Source organism: Schistocerca piceifrons, chromosome 6, assembly GCF_021461385.2.
Source record: "Schistocerca piceifrons isolate TAMUIC-IGC-003096 chromosome 6, iqSchPice1.1, whole genome shotgun sequence".
Taxonomy (NCBI): domain Eukaryota; kingdom Metazoa; phylum Arthropoda; class Insecta; order Orthoptera; family Acrididae; genus Schistocerca; species Schistocerca piceifrons.
In genome coordinates, this window is record NC_060143.1 from 203,714,468 (window position 1) to 203,732,089 (window position 17,622).

A 17,622-nucleotide genomic window follows, 5' to 3' on the forward strand; every position below is an offset into this window, starting at 1 on the left:
GGGCGTTCCATCATTCCAGCCTCTACGTAAAGAATGGCTGGCATTGACCCAAGTTTCATCTAACCACACTATACTTTCGAATTCCACACCCATGATCCTGCGCAGAAATCTGCACCGCCATGCAACTACATCTGTCCTTTCCATCAATATTTTGCGTCCGTTAAACAGTGAATAGCTGAAGCCTATGTCTTTCAACACTGTACGGAATGAAAATTTGCTCCCTTTAAAAAGATCGTCTTTCTGAAGCGACACCTGTAATTTAGATAGAGTGGGATGCTCCCTTCTCTTATAATAGCTGTATATATGACGACAAATAGCGTCTTTCTGAAAATCGTCCAAAGCTGTCAACTGCTTATTTCTCAGTCGCTTCTTTCCTGGTGTGTGCAGCTTTGTTGTGCCATTCTCGTCACAATCTACACTATACTGTTCTTTCCCTATCTTTACAACAGTGTTCTTACTTATTTTCAATGCTGCTGCAGTTCTCTTCACAACCTGAACAACAGGAATTAAGGGCCCACCTTTGTCCTTTTCTTTCTCAAAGTAATCCCTCACAGAGCACACGAATTCACGGGCCTGGGTGTGCAGCACACTTTTCTTCCTCTGTTTCACTTCTTGTGTTGGGCTGGTACTACCCGCCGCACTAGACATTGTTTACAACGAAACAAACAAAGAAACACTAAAAACAACAAAAACGAAATAAACTGCGAATTCAACTTCAGACAAACTACGAACGACCGCACCGCCTGCACGCGAGACACTGGTAAGTTTCATAAGCGCGCGCGACCGGGTTTCAGAGCGGCAACGTGGCCCTTGCTACCCACTCAAAGTCAGGCCGTCATTGGCTGCCTGCTTGCGGTCGCTAGGCAACGGAAAGATGCTACCGAGCTGTCAATACCAAAGACTCGTCTCCCAGACTAACTTGCATGTGTTTGGAGATTGTGATTATGTGGGCAGTTTGACGTAGCTTTCATTATGTTGTCTTGTGTGGACTTATGCATGTGTCAGAGGTGGGGTTCTTACTTTTTACATCTAAACACAGGCTTGAAATTCTACACACAGCTCAGGACTGGATGACAATGCAATATTAACTCAGTTTCTTGCCTGGTGTGTGGCAGAGGGTACTTTATGTACTACTGTCATTTCTCCTGTTTTGGGTGTGACTGGTTCATGTGAAGAATTATTGGTGGTAACCCTCTGTGTGAGCTCAAATCTTTAAATTTTGTCTTCACAGTCTTTTCAGAAGATACACATGTGGGAAAGCAATATATATTAACTGAGGCAGATGAAAAACTGAAATAAACCTGAAATTTGCTACATCTCTTCTCTGTTATACCTCATAAAAATGTTTGAAATCAACTGAAAAATTTCACACAAAGACAAAAGCAAAAAATAAATACATAAACAAATAAAAATTAAATTTTAACACACATTTTTAAATCAGACTCAACAGGTATAAATTAATTTCTCCTAGCCCAATATAGATTCCGAATCCCATACAGCTAATCCTGAAAATTTGTAATTATGAATCTTTAATAGCTGCGAAAATACTTGTAAAAAATTAAGACAAAAAACATGTAGCACACGCAATACAAAATTGATACATGAACAATTCCCTCCTCACTATTATCTGTTGCATGTGCCCCAAACTTTTCATTTTAAATCTTAAGTATTTTCGTGCTATTAAAAATTCACAATCATAAATTTTCGGGAGTATCTGTATGAGGTTTGGAATCTGTATGAGGCTACGACTTATTATTTTACACTTTATAGTCAATTTAAAATGAGTCATATTAAAGAATCATTTTATTTGAATAATTATTTATGATTGTACCTGAAACATTTTGAGTGTTTCTGGTTCAACCACTTTAATCTTTATGTTCTTATGTATTGTATTATATCTGTGTGTATTCAAATGAGAACAGAACACTACCACTATGTATCTAATAGTTTTCAGCAAAGTAAAGTGAACAGCATATTGTGATATCTCTCTCTCTCTCTCTCTCTCTCTCTCTCTCTCTCTCTCTCTCTCTGCCCGATTTCTGTTTCCATCATAAGCTTTAATCATGAAGATATTCACTACATCTAATCATTTTATTTACTTCTATTTGCACTTTCAAGATGCATTAATTTTCTAGAAGTAATGTAAATATTCACTTTATTCACAGTACAACAGTAAAATTTTGATTTTATGTAATATTTCTGAGCTATCTTTATTTGATCAATTGACTGTCATTCTTTATCTTGGCAATATTACTGAGATGAACAGTAAATGAAGTTCCTGGTGTTCTGGCTATAATACAAGTTTTTATTTGAAAGCAATAGAACAGAATATAAATCATCATTAGTACATTCTTCTCCATTACCTTCAATATTGTCCTCTGTCAACAGTTTCTCAAACCTGAAGGTAATTAAAGACTTAAATACCAACTCAGCTATGTAGAGAGAAAGGGTGATGCAAAGAATTTTCGATGGCTTTTCAAATCCAGTGCATGCTTAACATTTGAATCAGTATAATTGGGCAGGATTTTTAATACCACCCTTCCTACACATTGGCATGTATCTTAACCAACCCCATATGGTCAATTCATTAACTCCATGTATGAAGGCAGTTTTTGTTTTCTCTTGTAATTGTCAAGACAAGTTTGAGAAGTATCTTTTCTATTAAAGGAGGTTCCCCAAAGATCATCAGGGCAGAAGCAGAATTCTGACAAAACAGTATTATGAAGAGAAAATTACCACTCAAGCACACCCTATATAGCAGAATTCCTTATCAGTAACATATCACATATCCTCTGGTAGAATAACTTTTGAATTGTTATTATTTGATCCTCTGCAAAGAATAAGTTCATCTCTCTTATCTATTATATTTCAGAGCTATGCCATCCACACAAAAAGTTAACTGACGCAGACAACTCATGTTACATTTGTCTGGCATTTTGGATTAGAGATATTTGCTTGCTGTTTTACCCCTTTATCTGTACTTCACTGTATTTTGAAAAAAAATGTTTGTTGAATTTGTTTCTCAATTTTTTTCACACTAACTATGCAGTCTGTATGGGATCATCCACTTGTAAAGTGATGATAAACATTTCATTTAACACTGTCTTGTCTAATACAACACTAGGCTTCTAGTTAATATTTTCAGAGAGATTTGGTAGGTCAATGATGTTGGTAAGAATGGTCCAAGTTTGTAGCTTGTGGTTCATAAAAATAACAAGTGCAAATTAAGACAAATGCCACTGACATTTATTCATTAATATTTTGTTTACACATTTTTTCATATGGGGTAACAACATAATGATCAAAATCCTTTTAACAGACACAACTTTGGTTACTATGAAAATATTACAAAATAATAATGGCACTAGCAAAAAGATCTTGAAATGGTTGACAGTATAGCTGAGGTACTTTGGAAGACAGTGATATTTCAATCACTAGTACTAAAAAGATAGTATTTTTAAACTTCCTCACTGAGAAAATTAATAAACTTACAAATGAGTCAATCAGTACCTGAACAGTCAAAGATTCATTCTACTAAGTTGCTACATAAACAGTATATAAGACACTAGTATAAGTTTTCTTGTAAGACAGCTTTTGGCGCATATATATTTTTTACTGAAATGCATTAGTTTAAAATGACAGTCCAAAAATCTTCAAAGTAGATTCTACACATTACACACACGCATCCACACAGATGCAGTATCACTAAAATAGAAAGTTTTAACACTGGAAATGATACTGTTGTAGCATAGAAATAACAATTTGGTTGGTTTGTCAGTTGGCTGACAGTTTGGTTTGTTGGTTGATTTGCTGATTCACTGGTTATTTGATGTTATTCAAGGTTCAACCTTCAGTAACTCAACATCGAATATCAGTGTTGCATTGGGTGGAATAGTAATTTTCATTAAGGAAAGTCTACAATCAACTTGTCTACATAAAAACAGCTAATACACATAATGAATCCCAAAACAAGCTTTAGCACTATAACAAATCATATTGGTCAAAGTAAACATAGAAACAAATCTGTTAAAGTACTGACAGCACAATAAAAAAAACAAAAGAATAATAAATACTAGTTTATACACACACACACACACACACACACACACACACACACACACACACACACACAAAATCCAGAGACAAGGAAAGGGCTAAAAGTGAGACAGCTTAAAGTTAGCTGGAGAAAAGATAAAAACAAACTTAGCATCCAAAAGTTTCAAGATATGCGAGTCGAACATAGAGAGAGAGAGAGAGAGAGAGAGAGAGAGAGAGAGAGAGAGAGAGAGAGAGAGAGAGAGAGAGAGAGAATTTCTTCAGCTTCAATTGTATATGAAATATATATATAATCTTGAAATAAAATATTTATTTTGTACTGCTAACCAATTTCAAGTCAGATCTTTATCAAGCGTATCTGATGCACAGGCATAAAGATGCTAATGAAGCCCGACACCCTAAACATCTCCATTTTCATATAAAGCGTTGCAACAAGATTCCCGAAGTGAAATTCCCTGATGCCCAGACAAGTTTTAACATTTTTCCCTGACAAATTTTGAGATCTCAAGGGTAAGTTAAGACATAAGTTGAAAATGTGTGTTTGCAGCTACAGTACAAGGAACAGTGTAAACAAGGATATATCTTAAAAAAATTACTTGCAAGCCGATGGCATTTCCTGATGTGAGCAAAAATCATAAGTATTAACATCAACCTCTTTTGTAATGAACTGTTTTTAGATAGAGAAAACAAGTCGAATGGTGTATGCGTTTCACTAAGACCAATGATATTTTACTCCAATAAAATGAAACATTTCTTTGTAGTGACAAGACCGATTTAAAATACCTTCACTGATTCCTGAAATAACCTCAGACTGACTGTTTTCCTTCTTATCGTCCATACTTTCTAGCATACAAACTAATTTTTACTTTTTAAGTGCCAAAATGCACTAGAAAAAATAAAATGTCTATAGAACACCACACTGTACAAATGTACTTGTGGCGAGACAGTCACAATTCTTGAAATCCGTCACTCATGGCCTCTGGCATGCTGAGGAGCACCGCAGTCCTGGGTCCATGCACAAATTATGAAAATCTGAAGCATTACACGCCACACACAGACAGACCTGGCCTGTGGGCAAATCGGTGAGACTAGATCTGGCGGGCACGGCCTGCACATCAGTGGGAAACAACAGGCTTCAGATCGGCAGACCTGATCCATTTCAGATATCTGCAGAAATGGCCTGTGGTTTTGGCCCATCGCAGAAGTCCACTCGTGTGCCCAGCTATTCACAAGCCACAGACAGCATGTTTTTGCAATGAGACCACAGTGATCAATCCATGCAACATATAACTTGTTCAAATACTCTGGGAATCAATAATAATGAGGATAGGTAGCAACTCACCATAAAGGTGATTGCTGAGCTGCAGACAGGCACGTACAAAAGGCAATCACACTTTCACAAGTAAAATTTCAGCCATAGTTTTTGTCAGAAAACGAGAGCGCGCGCACGCACGCACACACGCACGCACGCACAATCACTCAGACGCAACTTGTGCACACATGAGCACCATCTCCAGCCACTGCGTCTGCAGTCTCTGAAAATCAGATCCAAACAAACCACTCCTCACACCTCCCCGACTCTCGTCGGCAGCTGCAAGCCTAGGGGCAAGAAGTGTGGCAGCACCGACTGCATGCTGATGGGGGTGGTAGGAAGGGGAGAAGCAGTAGTAATGTGGGAGTAGGGAAGAGGCGCATGTACTTGACTGCACCCAGCCACTGCCGGTACGTGACACCACAGTAGACAAATCATTTCATCTACTGAGAGAAACACCAAAGTTTTTCCAAATTTCCCCGACATGTTTGAAATTCCCCGATTTGCAGAACCTGTGGCAACCCTGAATATCAACCCAAAATTTAAATATTTGTCTCTTCTGGTAACTGTGCAGTTTCTTCTTCCATTGGATTTGAATTGACATTATCCATGACAATGACAACCTCACACTAAACCACTTAACAGATCTAAACAGAAGTGTTTGAAATCTCATGAGGATCACTAGATTTGCCAGATGCAAACATTAACACTGAACTTTCAATGAAGCTATAGTCTGATTAACCTCCATAACAGTAAGTCTGTTTTTCTATCCAGTCAGTCCTTTCAAGCTGCCATTTCCCCCTCAAATCCTGCATAATGGTGGTGGTGGTTGTTGGGATGTTTAAGGGGGACTAAACAGCTAAGGTCATCAGTCCCCCATTCCAAAAACAGGCGAGACAAAGTCGCGGAGCAGATAAAACCCCAAGGGGAAGGAGACACCCCCCCCCCCCCCAGGCGCTAAAGAACAAATTAGGCAACAAACACCAGACAGAAAGGAAGAGTACAGACGAACACCAGACAGAAAGGAACAGAAGAAAATAAGATGGCCGGAGACTGGTTGACTGACCACAAGAACAAAAAAAAAAAAATGGAAAGAGTCAACCATCCGACGACACACCAAAACAGCAACTAATATGGAGAGATGGGAGGACAAAAGACACAGAAAGGGAAAGGGGCAGGACTGCCCTAAATTGAACCATAAAAAGGACTGCCACGGATAAAATTTAAAACGTTGTCAGCCATGGAGGCATCGTCACATAAAACCAAAGGCAAAGCGCCCAGGAGATGAAAAGACTGCCGGAGGGTGCGCAGTCGGGGACACTCCAATAAAATGTGGGCGACCGTCCGCTGGGACCCACACCGACACGGGGGGGGGGGATCCTCCTGACGCAAAAGATGGCCGTGTGTCAGGTAGGTATGGCCGATGCGCAGCCGACACAGGATTACAGAGTCCCTGCGAGAAGCCCTCAGGGAGGAGCGCCACACATTGGTCGTCGCCTTGACAGCCCGCAGTTTATTCGGGGCTGTCATGTCACGCCACTTAACAGACCACATCCCAAGAACCTTACGGTGCAACACCAGCTGCTGATCACGAGCCGTAAGGCCGATCTCCAAAGCTGGGGCGTCGATCGCCCCTTTGGCCAGCCTGTCAACAGGTTCGTTCCCCGGGATGCCAACGTGACCTGGCGTCCAAACAAAGACCACCGAACGACCAGAGCGGGTAATGGTGGAAACAGACTCCCGAATAGAGGACACCAGAGGAGAAGAGGGATAGCAGCGGTCGATGGCCTGGAGGCTGCGCAGGGAGTCACTGCAGATGACGATGGACGTACCTGAGCAGGAACGCATATGCTCAAGAGCGCGCAATATGGCCACCAGCTCTGCAGTAAAAATACTGCAGCCAGCCGGCAAGGAGCGCTGTTCAACATGGGCAGCATGAGCAAAAGCGTAGGCAGTGCGACCATCAACCAGGGAACCATCAGTGTAGACAGGCTCACAGCCCGGAAATGAGGCGAGGAGCGCAAGAAAATGGCGACGGAGGGCCACAAGCGGAACCGAGTCCTTGGGTCCCTGTGCCAAGTCCAGACGGACGGACGGCCGGGGCAAACACCAGGGAGGCGTAGGTGCACGGACCCGGAAGGGAGGCAGAAAAGGGAATGAGCCCAGTTCCGACAGCAGGGACTGGACGCGGACAGCTATGGAAAGCCCAGACCGAGGTCGCCGTTTGGGCAGATGGAGGACCACGGCTGGGAAAAGCAGGCGATGATTGGGATGGCCAGGCGAGCAATGCACGTGGACAGCATAGTCGGCGAGCAGTCTATGGCGGCGAATCCGCAGCGGGGGAACCCCGGCCTCCACCAGTAGACTATCCACGGGGCTCGTACGGAAAGCGCCAGTTGCAAGCGAACCCCACAGTGGTGTATGGGGTCTAACAACTTCAACACTGAGGGTGATGCAGACCCATAGGCCAGGCTCCCATAATCAAACCGGGACTGCACAAGGGCTCTGTACAATCGCAGTAGCGTGCAGCGATCTGCACCTCAAGACGTGTGGCTCAGGCAGCGGAGGGCGTTGAGGTGCCGCCAGCATTTTTGCTTCAGCTGAGTAATATGAGGAACCCATGTGAGCCGGGCATCAAACACGAGTCCCAAGAAGCGGCAAGTGTCCACCATTCCAAGCAGGTGGCCGTCGAGGTAAAGTTCAGGATGAGGGTGGACTGTCCGACGCCTGCAGAAGTGCATAACTCGAGTCTTGGCTGCAGAGAACTGAAAACCATGAGTCAGAGCCCATGATGCTGCTTTGCGAACGGCGACTTGCAGCCTGCGTTCGGCGACTCCCGTAGTCGTGGAGCTAAATGAGATGCAGAAGTCGTCGGCATACAAAGAAGGAGACACAGACGACCCCATGACTGCAGCCAGACCATTAATGGCCACTAGAAATTAGGAGACGCTCAACACCGAGCCCTGCGGGACCCCATTTTCCTGTATATAAGATGAACTAGAGGCGACACCGACTTGCACCCGGAAAGAGCGGCGCAATAAAAAGGTTTGAAGAGAAGCCAGGAGCCGACCACGCAGACCCCACTCATGCAACGTGGCGAGGATGTGATGCCTCCATGTGGTGTCATACGCCTTCCGCAGGTCGAAAAATACAGCAACGAGATGCTGACGTCGGGCAAAGGCCGTACGAATAGCAGATTCCAGCCACACCAAATTGTCCGTGGCAGACCGGCCCCGACGGAAGCCACCCTGGGATGGAGCGAGGAGACCGCGCGACTTAAGGACCCAACACAAACGCCGCCCCACCATACGTTCGAGCAATTTGCACAAAACATTGGTGAGGGTAATGGGACAATAGCTGTCCACCGCCAGTGGGTCCGCACCGGGCTTCAAGATGGGGACAATAAGACCCTCTCGCCATTGCGACGGGAACACACCCTCGCTCCAAATGCGGTTAAAGATGGTGAGGATGTGTCTCTGGCAGTCCCTGGAGAGATGCTTCAGCATCTGTGCGTGGATGCAGTCTGGTCCTGGAACTGTATCAGGGCAATCGGCGAGGGCAGCGAGGAATTCCCTCACGCTGAAAGAAGCATTGTATTTTTCAGAACGACGCGTGTGGAATGAGAACGGCGTCCGCTCGGCTCGCTCCTTTAGAGAGCAAAAGGCGGGGGGATAAGATGCAGTCGCAGAGGTCGTAGCAAAGTGCGCGGCAAGCCGTTCAGCAATGGCAGCAACGTCCGTGCAGACAGCGCCGTCCAAGGAGAGCCCAGGGACACCCATAGGGGTCTGGTATCCATAAATCCGCCGGATCCGGGACCACACGAGCGAGGGGGAGACATGGGAGCCCAAGGATGAGACATACCTCTCCCAGCACTCCTGCTTACACCATGCAATAAGACGACGGGCCAAGGCACGGAGCCTCTTAAAGGCGATGAGGGTCTCGAGAGACGGGTGCCGCCTAAGACGCTGAAGAGCCCGCCTACGGTCGCGAATGGCCTCAGCAATCTCCGGCGACCACCAGGGTACAGCCTTCCTCCGAGGGAGGCCAGAAGAACGGGAGATGGCAGCCTCGGCCGCTGAAATGATGGACTTGGTTAAAACACGGACCTGCATAATGTTTCCTGGCTTAATTTTGATTGAGCCAAGTCTCATCAAGCTAGGTAACACAACAACTCAATCATTTTCTAGGTGACGTACATTTTTGTTAGAGAATATTGCCCTACCTGCTACCACATCAGTACATGCTATCGTTCCATTTCCCGAACCCCAAAATATTTTACAATTCTGCCTATCAAATAGTGATCCCTTTTTAAATCTATCCTGTCATGTAACACACTTGCCGTCTTTAGCCATAAGGGAAACTAAATACTATCATAAAATTCCAATAGTGTGACAAATGTCCTGGAAACTGTCCAACTTAGTGAGTTGCTCTATCAAAAGCATTTCCTTGCGCACTGAAACTGTTACATAAGTACAGATTTCCATTCTTGCACAGATCAATGTAGAACACCACACTTCTTTGAAGTGTTTGTCTGCAATTTTTAGATTTCATCTTTTCTGAGACTGTATTTAAGGTTATGAAGAAATTCTTACACCTCTTATGTGACACTCAATTTGACCCCGTGTGTATTGTAACTGAGTCACCTTCATTCCAAAACAAGAAAAGCCAAATATATTATGAAAAATGAAAGCTCTCTCACTAAACAAACACGTCCACGAAGCAAACAGGTAAGTGACCGATTAGGTGCAACAATGTGGCAAACACATGCCAGTGCGAGCACTGATGAAGTATAGTGTAGCCTCAAACAGTCAATGATGTGTCTGGTAGTCAGTTCTTCTTGTGATACTAACTGGAGGACAGCCATATCAGTAATGATACTGTGGCTAGTGTGTGCACATAAGTCATGGACTGAGAAAAAGGCTTTTCACTGGCAGTTAAAAGTGAAGGAAAAGATGAAATACCTCTCCAAGCCACAACTTTGGCTGCTTTAGTATAGGAGGGAATGGTGCATGGCACTAGTTTCACAATTGGGGCAGTAAGAAATATTCACAATATGGCACTGACATGTATCTAGAATGATCAAAGCAGAGTGACCAGGATATATTTTTGATGATTAGAATCTCACCAAAGTGTGCAGGGAGAGCAAGCGATATGCAAGCCTCACTACACACTGGCTGCTGAAACATCACTTGACACCTCACATGTAGTTGGCTATACTGAGATTGCAAGCAATCAAACGCCCACAAGTCATAGCTCCGAAGTATGTTTCGTAAATGCAGGTAACGACCATTGTGTCACTTAATAATGTGTATGTAAGTAAAACAAAGAACATGTTACTGACAATGGAGAAAAAAGCTATGGAGAAAAAGCATTTGATAGTGTATGAAAACATGAAATAAACAAAGACCAAAGTAAACTACAGTGTTTATTCTACATCTGCTGTTGTGTGGTCTTCAGTCCTGAGACTGGTTTGATGCAGCTCTCCATGCTACTCTATCCTGTGCAAGCTGCTTCATCTCCCTGTACATACTGCAACCTACATCCCTCTGAATCTGTTTAGTGTATTCATCTCTTGGTCTCCCTCTACGATTTTTACCCTCCACGCTGCCCTCCAATACTAAGTTGGTGATCCCTTGATGCCTCAGAACATGTCCTACCACCCGATCCCTTCTTCTAGTCAAGTTGTGCCACAAACTCCTCTTCTCCCCAATCCTATTCAGTACCTCCTCATTAGTTATGTGATCTACCCATCTAATCTTCAGCATTCTTCTGTAGCACCACATTTCGAAACCTTCTATTCTCTTCTTGTCCAAACTATTTATCGTCCATGTTTCACTTCCATACATGGCTACACTCCATACAAATACTTTCAGAAACGACTTCCTGACACTTAAATCTATACTCGGTGTTAACAAATTCCTCTTCTTCAGAAACTCTTTCCTTGCCATTGCCAGTCTACATTTTATATCCTCTCTACTTCGACCATCATCAGTTATTTTGCTCTCCAAATAGCAAAACTCTTTTACTACTTTAAGTGTCTCATTTCCTAATTCAATTCCCTCAGCATCACCCAACTTAATTCGACTACATTCCATTATCCTTGTTTCGCTTTTGTTGATGTCCATCTTATATCTTCCTTTCAAGACACATCTATACTCTTGAAACTACCTAGAGGTCTATGGCAGAGGATACATCCCACTGTATCAGTTATTAGGGTTTCTCCTCATTCCATTCACAAATGGAGTGCAGGAAGAATGACTTACCGAATACCTCTGTGCATCAAGTAATTATTCTAATCTTATCCTCATAATACCTACGTGAGCAATACAAAGAGCATTAAAAAAAACTAAGAACCCGCCTCGATTGCGAAAAAAGCACCTAGCGTTAAGTGTTAACCCAGGTTTCGGCATAGAAAACTACACCTTCTTCAGAACAACAATAAAACCCACAAGTGCCTAAGAAGACCTTTGTCAATGATTCTTAGGCACTTGTGGGTTTTATTATTGTTTTGAAGAAGGTGGTATCTATGCCGAAACCTGGGTTAACACTTAACGCTAGGTGCTTTTCTCGCAATCGAGGCGGTTTTTTAGTTTTTTAATATATTAACCAACAATTGCTGACGTGCTGCGAAGTTGAAGGTTCTTACAAAGAGCACTGTAGTATATTCACAGGATCACCATTTAAAGCCAATCCTTGAAACTTTGTTAATAGACTTTCTCACGGTAGTTTACATCTGATTTCAAGAGCCTTCCAGTTCAGTTCCTCCAGTTTCTCTGGGACACTCCCACAGATCGAACAAACATGTGACCATTCCTGCTGCTCCCTCTGTTTATGTTCAATATCCCCTGTTAGTCCTATTTGGTACAGGTTCCACACACTTGAGCAATTTTCTAGAACTTGATGCAAGTGATTTGTTAAGCAGTCTTTTTTGCGGATTAACTGCACTTCCCCACTACTCCACCAATAAACCGAAGTCTACCACCTGCTTTAACCATGACTGAACCTATGCGATCATTACATTTTATACCCCTACGAAGTGTTACACACAGGTATTGTTTGCGATGGCCGATTCTAACAATAAATCATTGATATTACAGTCATAGGATACGATGTTTTCTTCATTTTGTGAAGTGCACAATTTTACGTTTCTGAACAGTTAAAGCAAGTTGCCAATCTTTGATCCACTTTGAAACCTTATCAAGATCTGAATGAATATTTACACAGCTTCTTTCAGATAGTACTTCATATAGATAACTGCGTTATCTGCAAAAAGTCTGATGTTACTATTTATATTGTCTGTAAGGTCATTAATATACAACATGAACAGCAACAGTCCCACCATACTTCCCTGGGGACGCGCATGAGGTTACTTCTACATCTGACAATAATTCTCCCGCGAAAATAACACACTGTGTCTTCCCTACCACAGAGTCTTCAATTCAGTTACAAATTTACTTGATACCCTATATGACTGTACTTTTGACAATAAGCGTAGGTGTAATACTGACTCAAATGCTTTTCGGAAATCAAGAAACACTACATCTGCCTGACAGCCTTGATCCAAAGCTTTTTATTGAAGTCTTTCTGAATCATTACCATAATGACTGCATATAAAACGTCATAATAATGTAAAACTAAGCCTAACAAAAGAACACGCTATCAACAACCTTACTGAAAAAAAGGGAACAAGTGCATACTCAGAGTGAAAGAATTAATTCTGCACACTTTTGCACTCGGCAATTCATTATGTCAATGGTGTAATTCCACCACCACCACCACCACCACCACCACCACCACCAAGATAAATCATTAACTGTTCATTATTTATGATACTGTCTGGTCTATGCTTCTCTCTTAAGCTTACCAACATGGTTTACTTTCTTCCTCCAAAAGGTGGCGTTTCAAGTAGCAAGACCTTCACATAACAGCCTTTTCACTTCTGTTACAGTAAAAAATAGCATTTTGAACAACATTAAGCCTCCCCTCAGGAACCCTGACCTTGCCGAGGTCTAAAATACGTGTAAGACATACCATAAGTGCAACCAAATCTGAGGGGTATCTGAAGAGTAATGACATGTGATTCCTGAAAAAGGGCAGCAGCCTTTTCAGTAGGTGCAAGGGCAACATTCTGGATGATTGACCTGGCATTTTAACATGAGACAATATGATCTTCCTATGCTTACATGCAACAGGAAACTATAGCCATTCTTTCCGAAGGCACACAGCTCTACTATATTGTTAAATGGTGAGTCCATCATCTTAGACAAGATATTCTAGGGGTAAAATGGCAGCTGCTTTTAGAGCTTTGGGCAGGTCTGATAATGATTCAGAGATGATGAGGCTACACAGAATAGAGACACGTGGAGAGCTGCATCAAATAAGTCTTTCAACCGAGGAAACAACACCACTCCATCTTAATGATTACAACAAACCCTTCATTTTAGCCTTCTCAGAACCCAGAATTTCACTATGAGAGTAATGTTATGTTTATTCAGAGTTGAAATCTTACTTCAAACCTCACTAAATACAGCAGACAAAGGATATATTCCAGGATGACCACGTGACCCGTACGCGTAATCTGGAGAGCATGTAAGGCGGGCTCGTTGACCAACACACATCTGAAAATAATTGTAGTTATTAATACAATTATCATCTCACAGTATATGGCATTTACAGATTTGTCACCAGCTTAGAAAGAAAACCAATTATCTGTTCTTAATTAATGCAGTGGAAGTTGTTAAAATCATACAGTGGTAATAACTGCAAGCTTCTCTGAAGGTTTAAGGAATACATCTACATCTGTCCACCTTCAGACACACACATTTAGTAACTACAGAAATTTAGTACAGAGCAAGAAGCTACCAATTTTCCCCCTGCCCTCCTGTTCTTTGAGTGTGTGAGTTAACAGCAGCATGCTGCATTAGACCAAGAATTCTAGTAATTACTAAGTAGCCTTTCTGTTACCCATATATTTACAGCTTCAAGGATAATGAATGCACTCAACCAGACCTTTCTTATATCTGGTATCAGCACGAAGAGTAATTTTTTGCCAAACTGCGTTTAAATGTGAAGTGGGCAATACTCACATGAATTTAATATTGGTGGACACCCATTTTTGGTTGATTTGGTATATATATAATAGGGAAACATTCCACGCGGGAAAAATATATTTAAAAACAAAGATGATGTGACTTACCATACGAAAGCGCTGGCAGGTCGATAGAAACACAAACAGACTTTGCAACCAATGGTTGCTTCGTCAGGAAAGAGGGAAGGAGAGGGAAAGACGAAAGGATGGGTTTTAAGGGAGAGGGTAAGGAGTCATTCCAATCCCGGGAGCGGAAAGACTTACACACACACACACACACACACACACACACACACACACACACACACACACACACACACACACACATACACATATCCATCCGCACATACACAAACACAAGCAGACATTTGTAAAGGCAAAGAGTTTGGGCAGAGATGTCAGTCGAGGCGGAAGTAAAGAGGCAAAGATGTTGTTGAAAGACAGGTGAGGTATGAGCGGCGGCAAATTGAAATTAGCGGAGATTGAGGCCTGGCGGGTAATGAGAAGAGAGGATATACTGAAGGGCAAGTTCCCATCTCCGGAGTTCTGACAGGTTGGTGTTAGTGGGAAGTATCCAGATAACCCGGACGGTGTAACACTGTGCCAAGATGTGCTGGCCGTGCACCGAGGCATGTTTAGCCACAGGGTGATCCTCATTACCAACAAACACTGTCTGCATGTGTCCATTCATGCGAATGGACAGTTTGTTGCTGGTCATTCCCACATAGAAAGCTTCACAGTGTAGGCAGGTCAGTTGGTAAATCACGTGGGTGCTTTCACACGTGGCTCTGCCTTTGATCGTGTACACCTTCCGGGTTACAGGAGTGGAGTAGGTGGTGGTGGGAAGGTGCATGGGACAGGTTTTACACCGGGGGTGGTTACAAGGGTAGGAGCCAGAGGGTAAGGAAGGTGGTTTGGGGATTTCATAGGGATGAACTAAGAGGTTACGAAGGTTAGGTGGACGGCGGAAAGACACTCTTGGTGGAGTGGGGAGGATTTCATGAAGGATGGATCTCATTTCAGGGCAGGATTTGAGGAAGTCTTATCCCTGCTGGAGAGCCACATTCAGAGTCTGATCCAGTCCCGGAAAGTATCCTGTCACAAGTGGGGCACTTTTGTGGCTCTTCTGTGGGAGGTTCTGGGTTTGAGGGGATGAGGAAGTGGCTCTGGTTATTTGCTTCTGTACCAGGTCGGGAGGGTAGTTGCGGGATGTGAAAGCTGTTTTCAGGTTGTTGGTGTAATGGTTCAGGGATTCCGGACTGGAGCAGACTCGTTTCCCATGAAGAGGACTCAATCTTTCCTCTCCCGCATCCACGCCGGCTGTTCAAAGCGTCCTCCTACAGGCCAACCGCAAATTAGAACAGCATGCCACCCTCCACCTCAAAAAATTATCCAATCTCCCGGTTTCCCACCTCCGGAAAGGCAATTCACTCAACCTTCACAAGCTTTCCAGCAAACCTCAACCGCCTCTCATTGCACACAAACCCAGTCTCTCCCATCTACTCAATCTCCCACTTCCAGCTCCACTCCCTCCAAAACCTCAAAATTCCAATCAACGCAATCTGGAACCACAACACCCCAATTCAGTAGTTAACCTTTCCTCCAAACCTCTCTCCCAATCCGAAACCTCTGTCCTATCCAAAGGCCTCACCTTCAGCCCCACTCCCAGATTCAACCAAACAGCCCTTGTCAAAGATTTACTGTTCTACACTCGTACTCTCTGCTGGAAATATCACTTTGCCACGAAGAAAAATGATCCTAATCCTACTCCTAATGATCCAACTCCCCAAGACACTATCCAAATTGAACCCTGCCTGGAACAGTTACGTCCTCCGTCACAGCGGGACCCACCTCCTCTTCCTCAAAATCACCCTCTCCAAACCTCCCAGGAATTTCTGACTTCCAGCCTTGCTTGTCAATCCTTCGTAAAAAACCTTAATCCTACTCCCAACATCACCACTGCAGAAGCCCAAGCTATCCGTGATCTGAAGGCTGACCGATCCATCGTCATTCTTCCGGCGGACAAGGGTTCCACGACCGTGGTACTTGATCGTCTGGAGTATGTGGCTGAGGGACTGAGTCAACTTTCAGACAACACCACATACAAAGTTTGCCAAGGTAATCCCATTCCTGATGTCCAGACGGAGCTTCAAGGAATCCTCAGAACCTTAGGCCCCCTACAAAACCTTTCCCCTGACTCCATCAACCTCCTGACCCCACTGACACCCCACACCCCTACCTTCTATCTTCTTCCTAAAATTCACAAACCCAATCATCCCGGCCGCCCCATTGTAGCTGGTTACCAAGCCCCCACAGAGCGTATCTCTGCCTACGTCGATCAACACCTTCAACCCATTACATGCAGTCCCCCATCCTTCATCAAAGACACCAACCACTTTCTTGAACGCCTGGAATCCTTAGCCAATCTATTACCCCCGGAAACCATCCTTGTAACCATTGATGCCACTTCCTTATACACAAATGTTCCGCACGTCCAGGGCCACGCTGCGATGGAGCACTTCCTTTCACGCCGATCACCTGCCACCCTACCTAAAACCTCTTTCCTCATTACCTTCGCCAGTTTCATCCTGACCCACAACTTCTTCACTTTTGAAGGCCAGACATACCAACAATTAAAGGGAACAGCCATGGGTACCAGGATGGCCCCCTCGTATGCCAACCTATTCATGGGTCGCTTAGAGGAAGCCTTCTTGGTTACCCAGGCCTGCCAACCCAAAGTTTGGTACAGACTTATTGATGACATCTTCATGATCTGGACTCACAGTGAAGAAGAACTCCAGAATTTCCTCTCCAACCTCAACTCCTTTGGTTCCATCAGATTCACCTGGTCCTACTCCAAATCCCATGCCACTTTCCTTGACGTTGACCTCCACCTGTCCAATGGCCAACTTCACATGTCCGTCCACATCAAACCCACCAACAAGCAACAGTACCTACATTATGACAGCTGCCACCCATTCCACATCAAATGGTCCCTTCCCTACAGCCTAGGTCTTCGTGGCAAACGAATCTGCTCCAGTCCGGAATCCCTGAACCATTACACCAACAAACTGAAAACAGCTTTCACATCCCGCAACTACCCTCCCGACCTGGTACAGAAGCAAATAACCAGAGCCACTTCCTCATCCCCTCAAACCCAGAACCT

The 17,622-nt window shown here is 43.6% G+C and overlaps 1 protein-coding gene across 1 annotated transcript in view; it reads right to left on the minus strand.

The window, feature by feature from the left end:
- Positions 1-3,224: 3,224 nt before the first annotated feature.
- LOC124802847 (peptidyl-prolyl cis-trans isomerase Fkbp12) overlaps positions 3,225-17,622 on the minus strand; it is a 49,038-nt gene continuing 34,640 nt past the window's right edge. The window contains exons 4-5 of the mRNA XM_047263868.1: positions 13,913-13,986; positions 3,225-3,894 (exon numbers count right to left, since the gene is read on the minus strand). Of these exons, the coding sequence (XP_047119824.1) occupies positions 3,837-3,894; positions 13,913-13,986 (132 nt within the window). The 3' untranslated portion in view covers positions 3,225-3,836. The remainder of the gene's footprint in view (positions 3,895-13,912; positions 13,987-17,622) is intronic.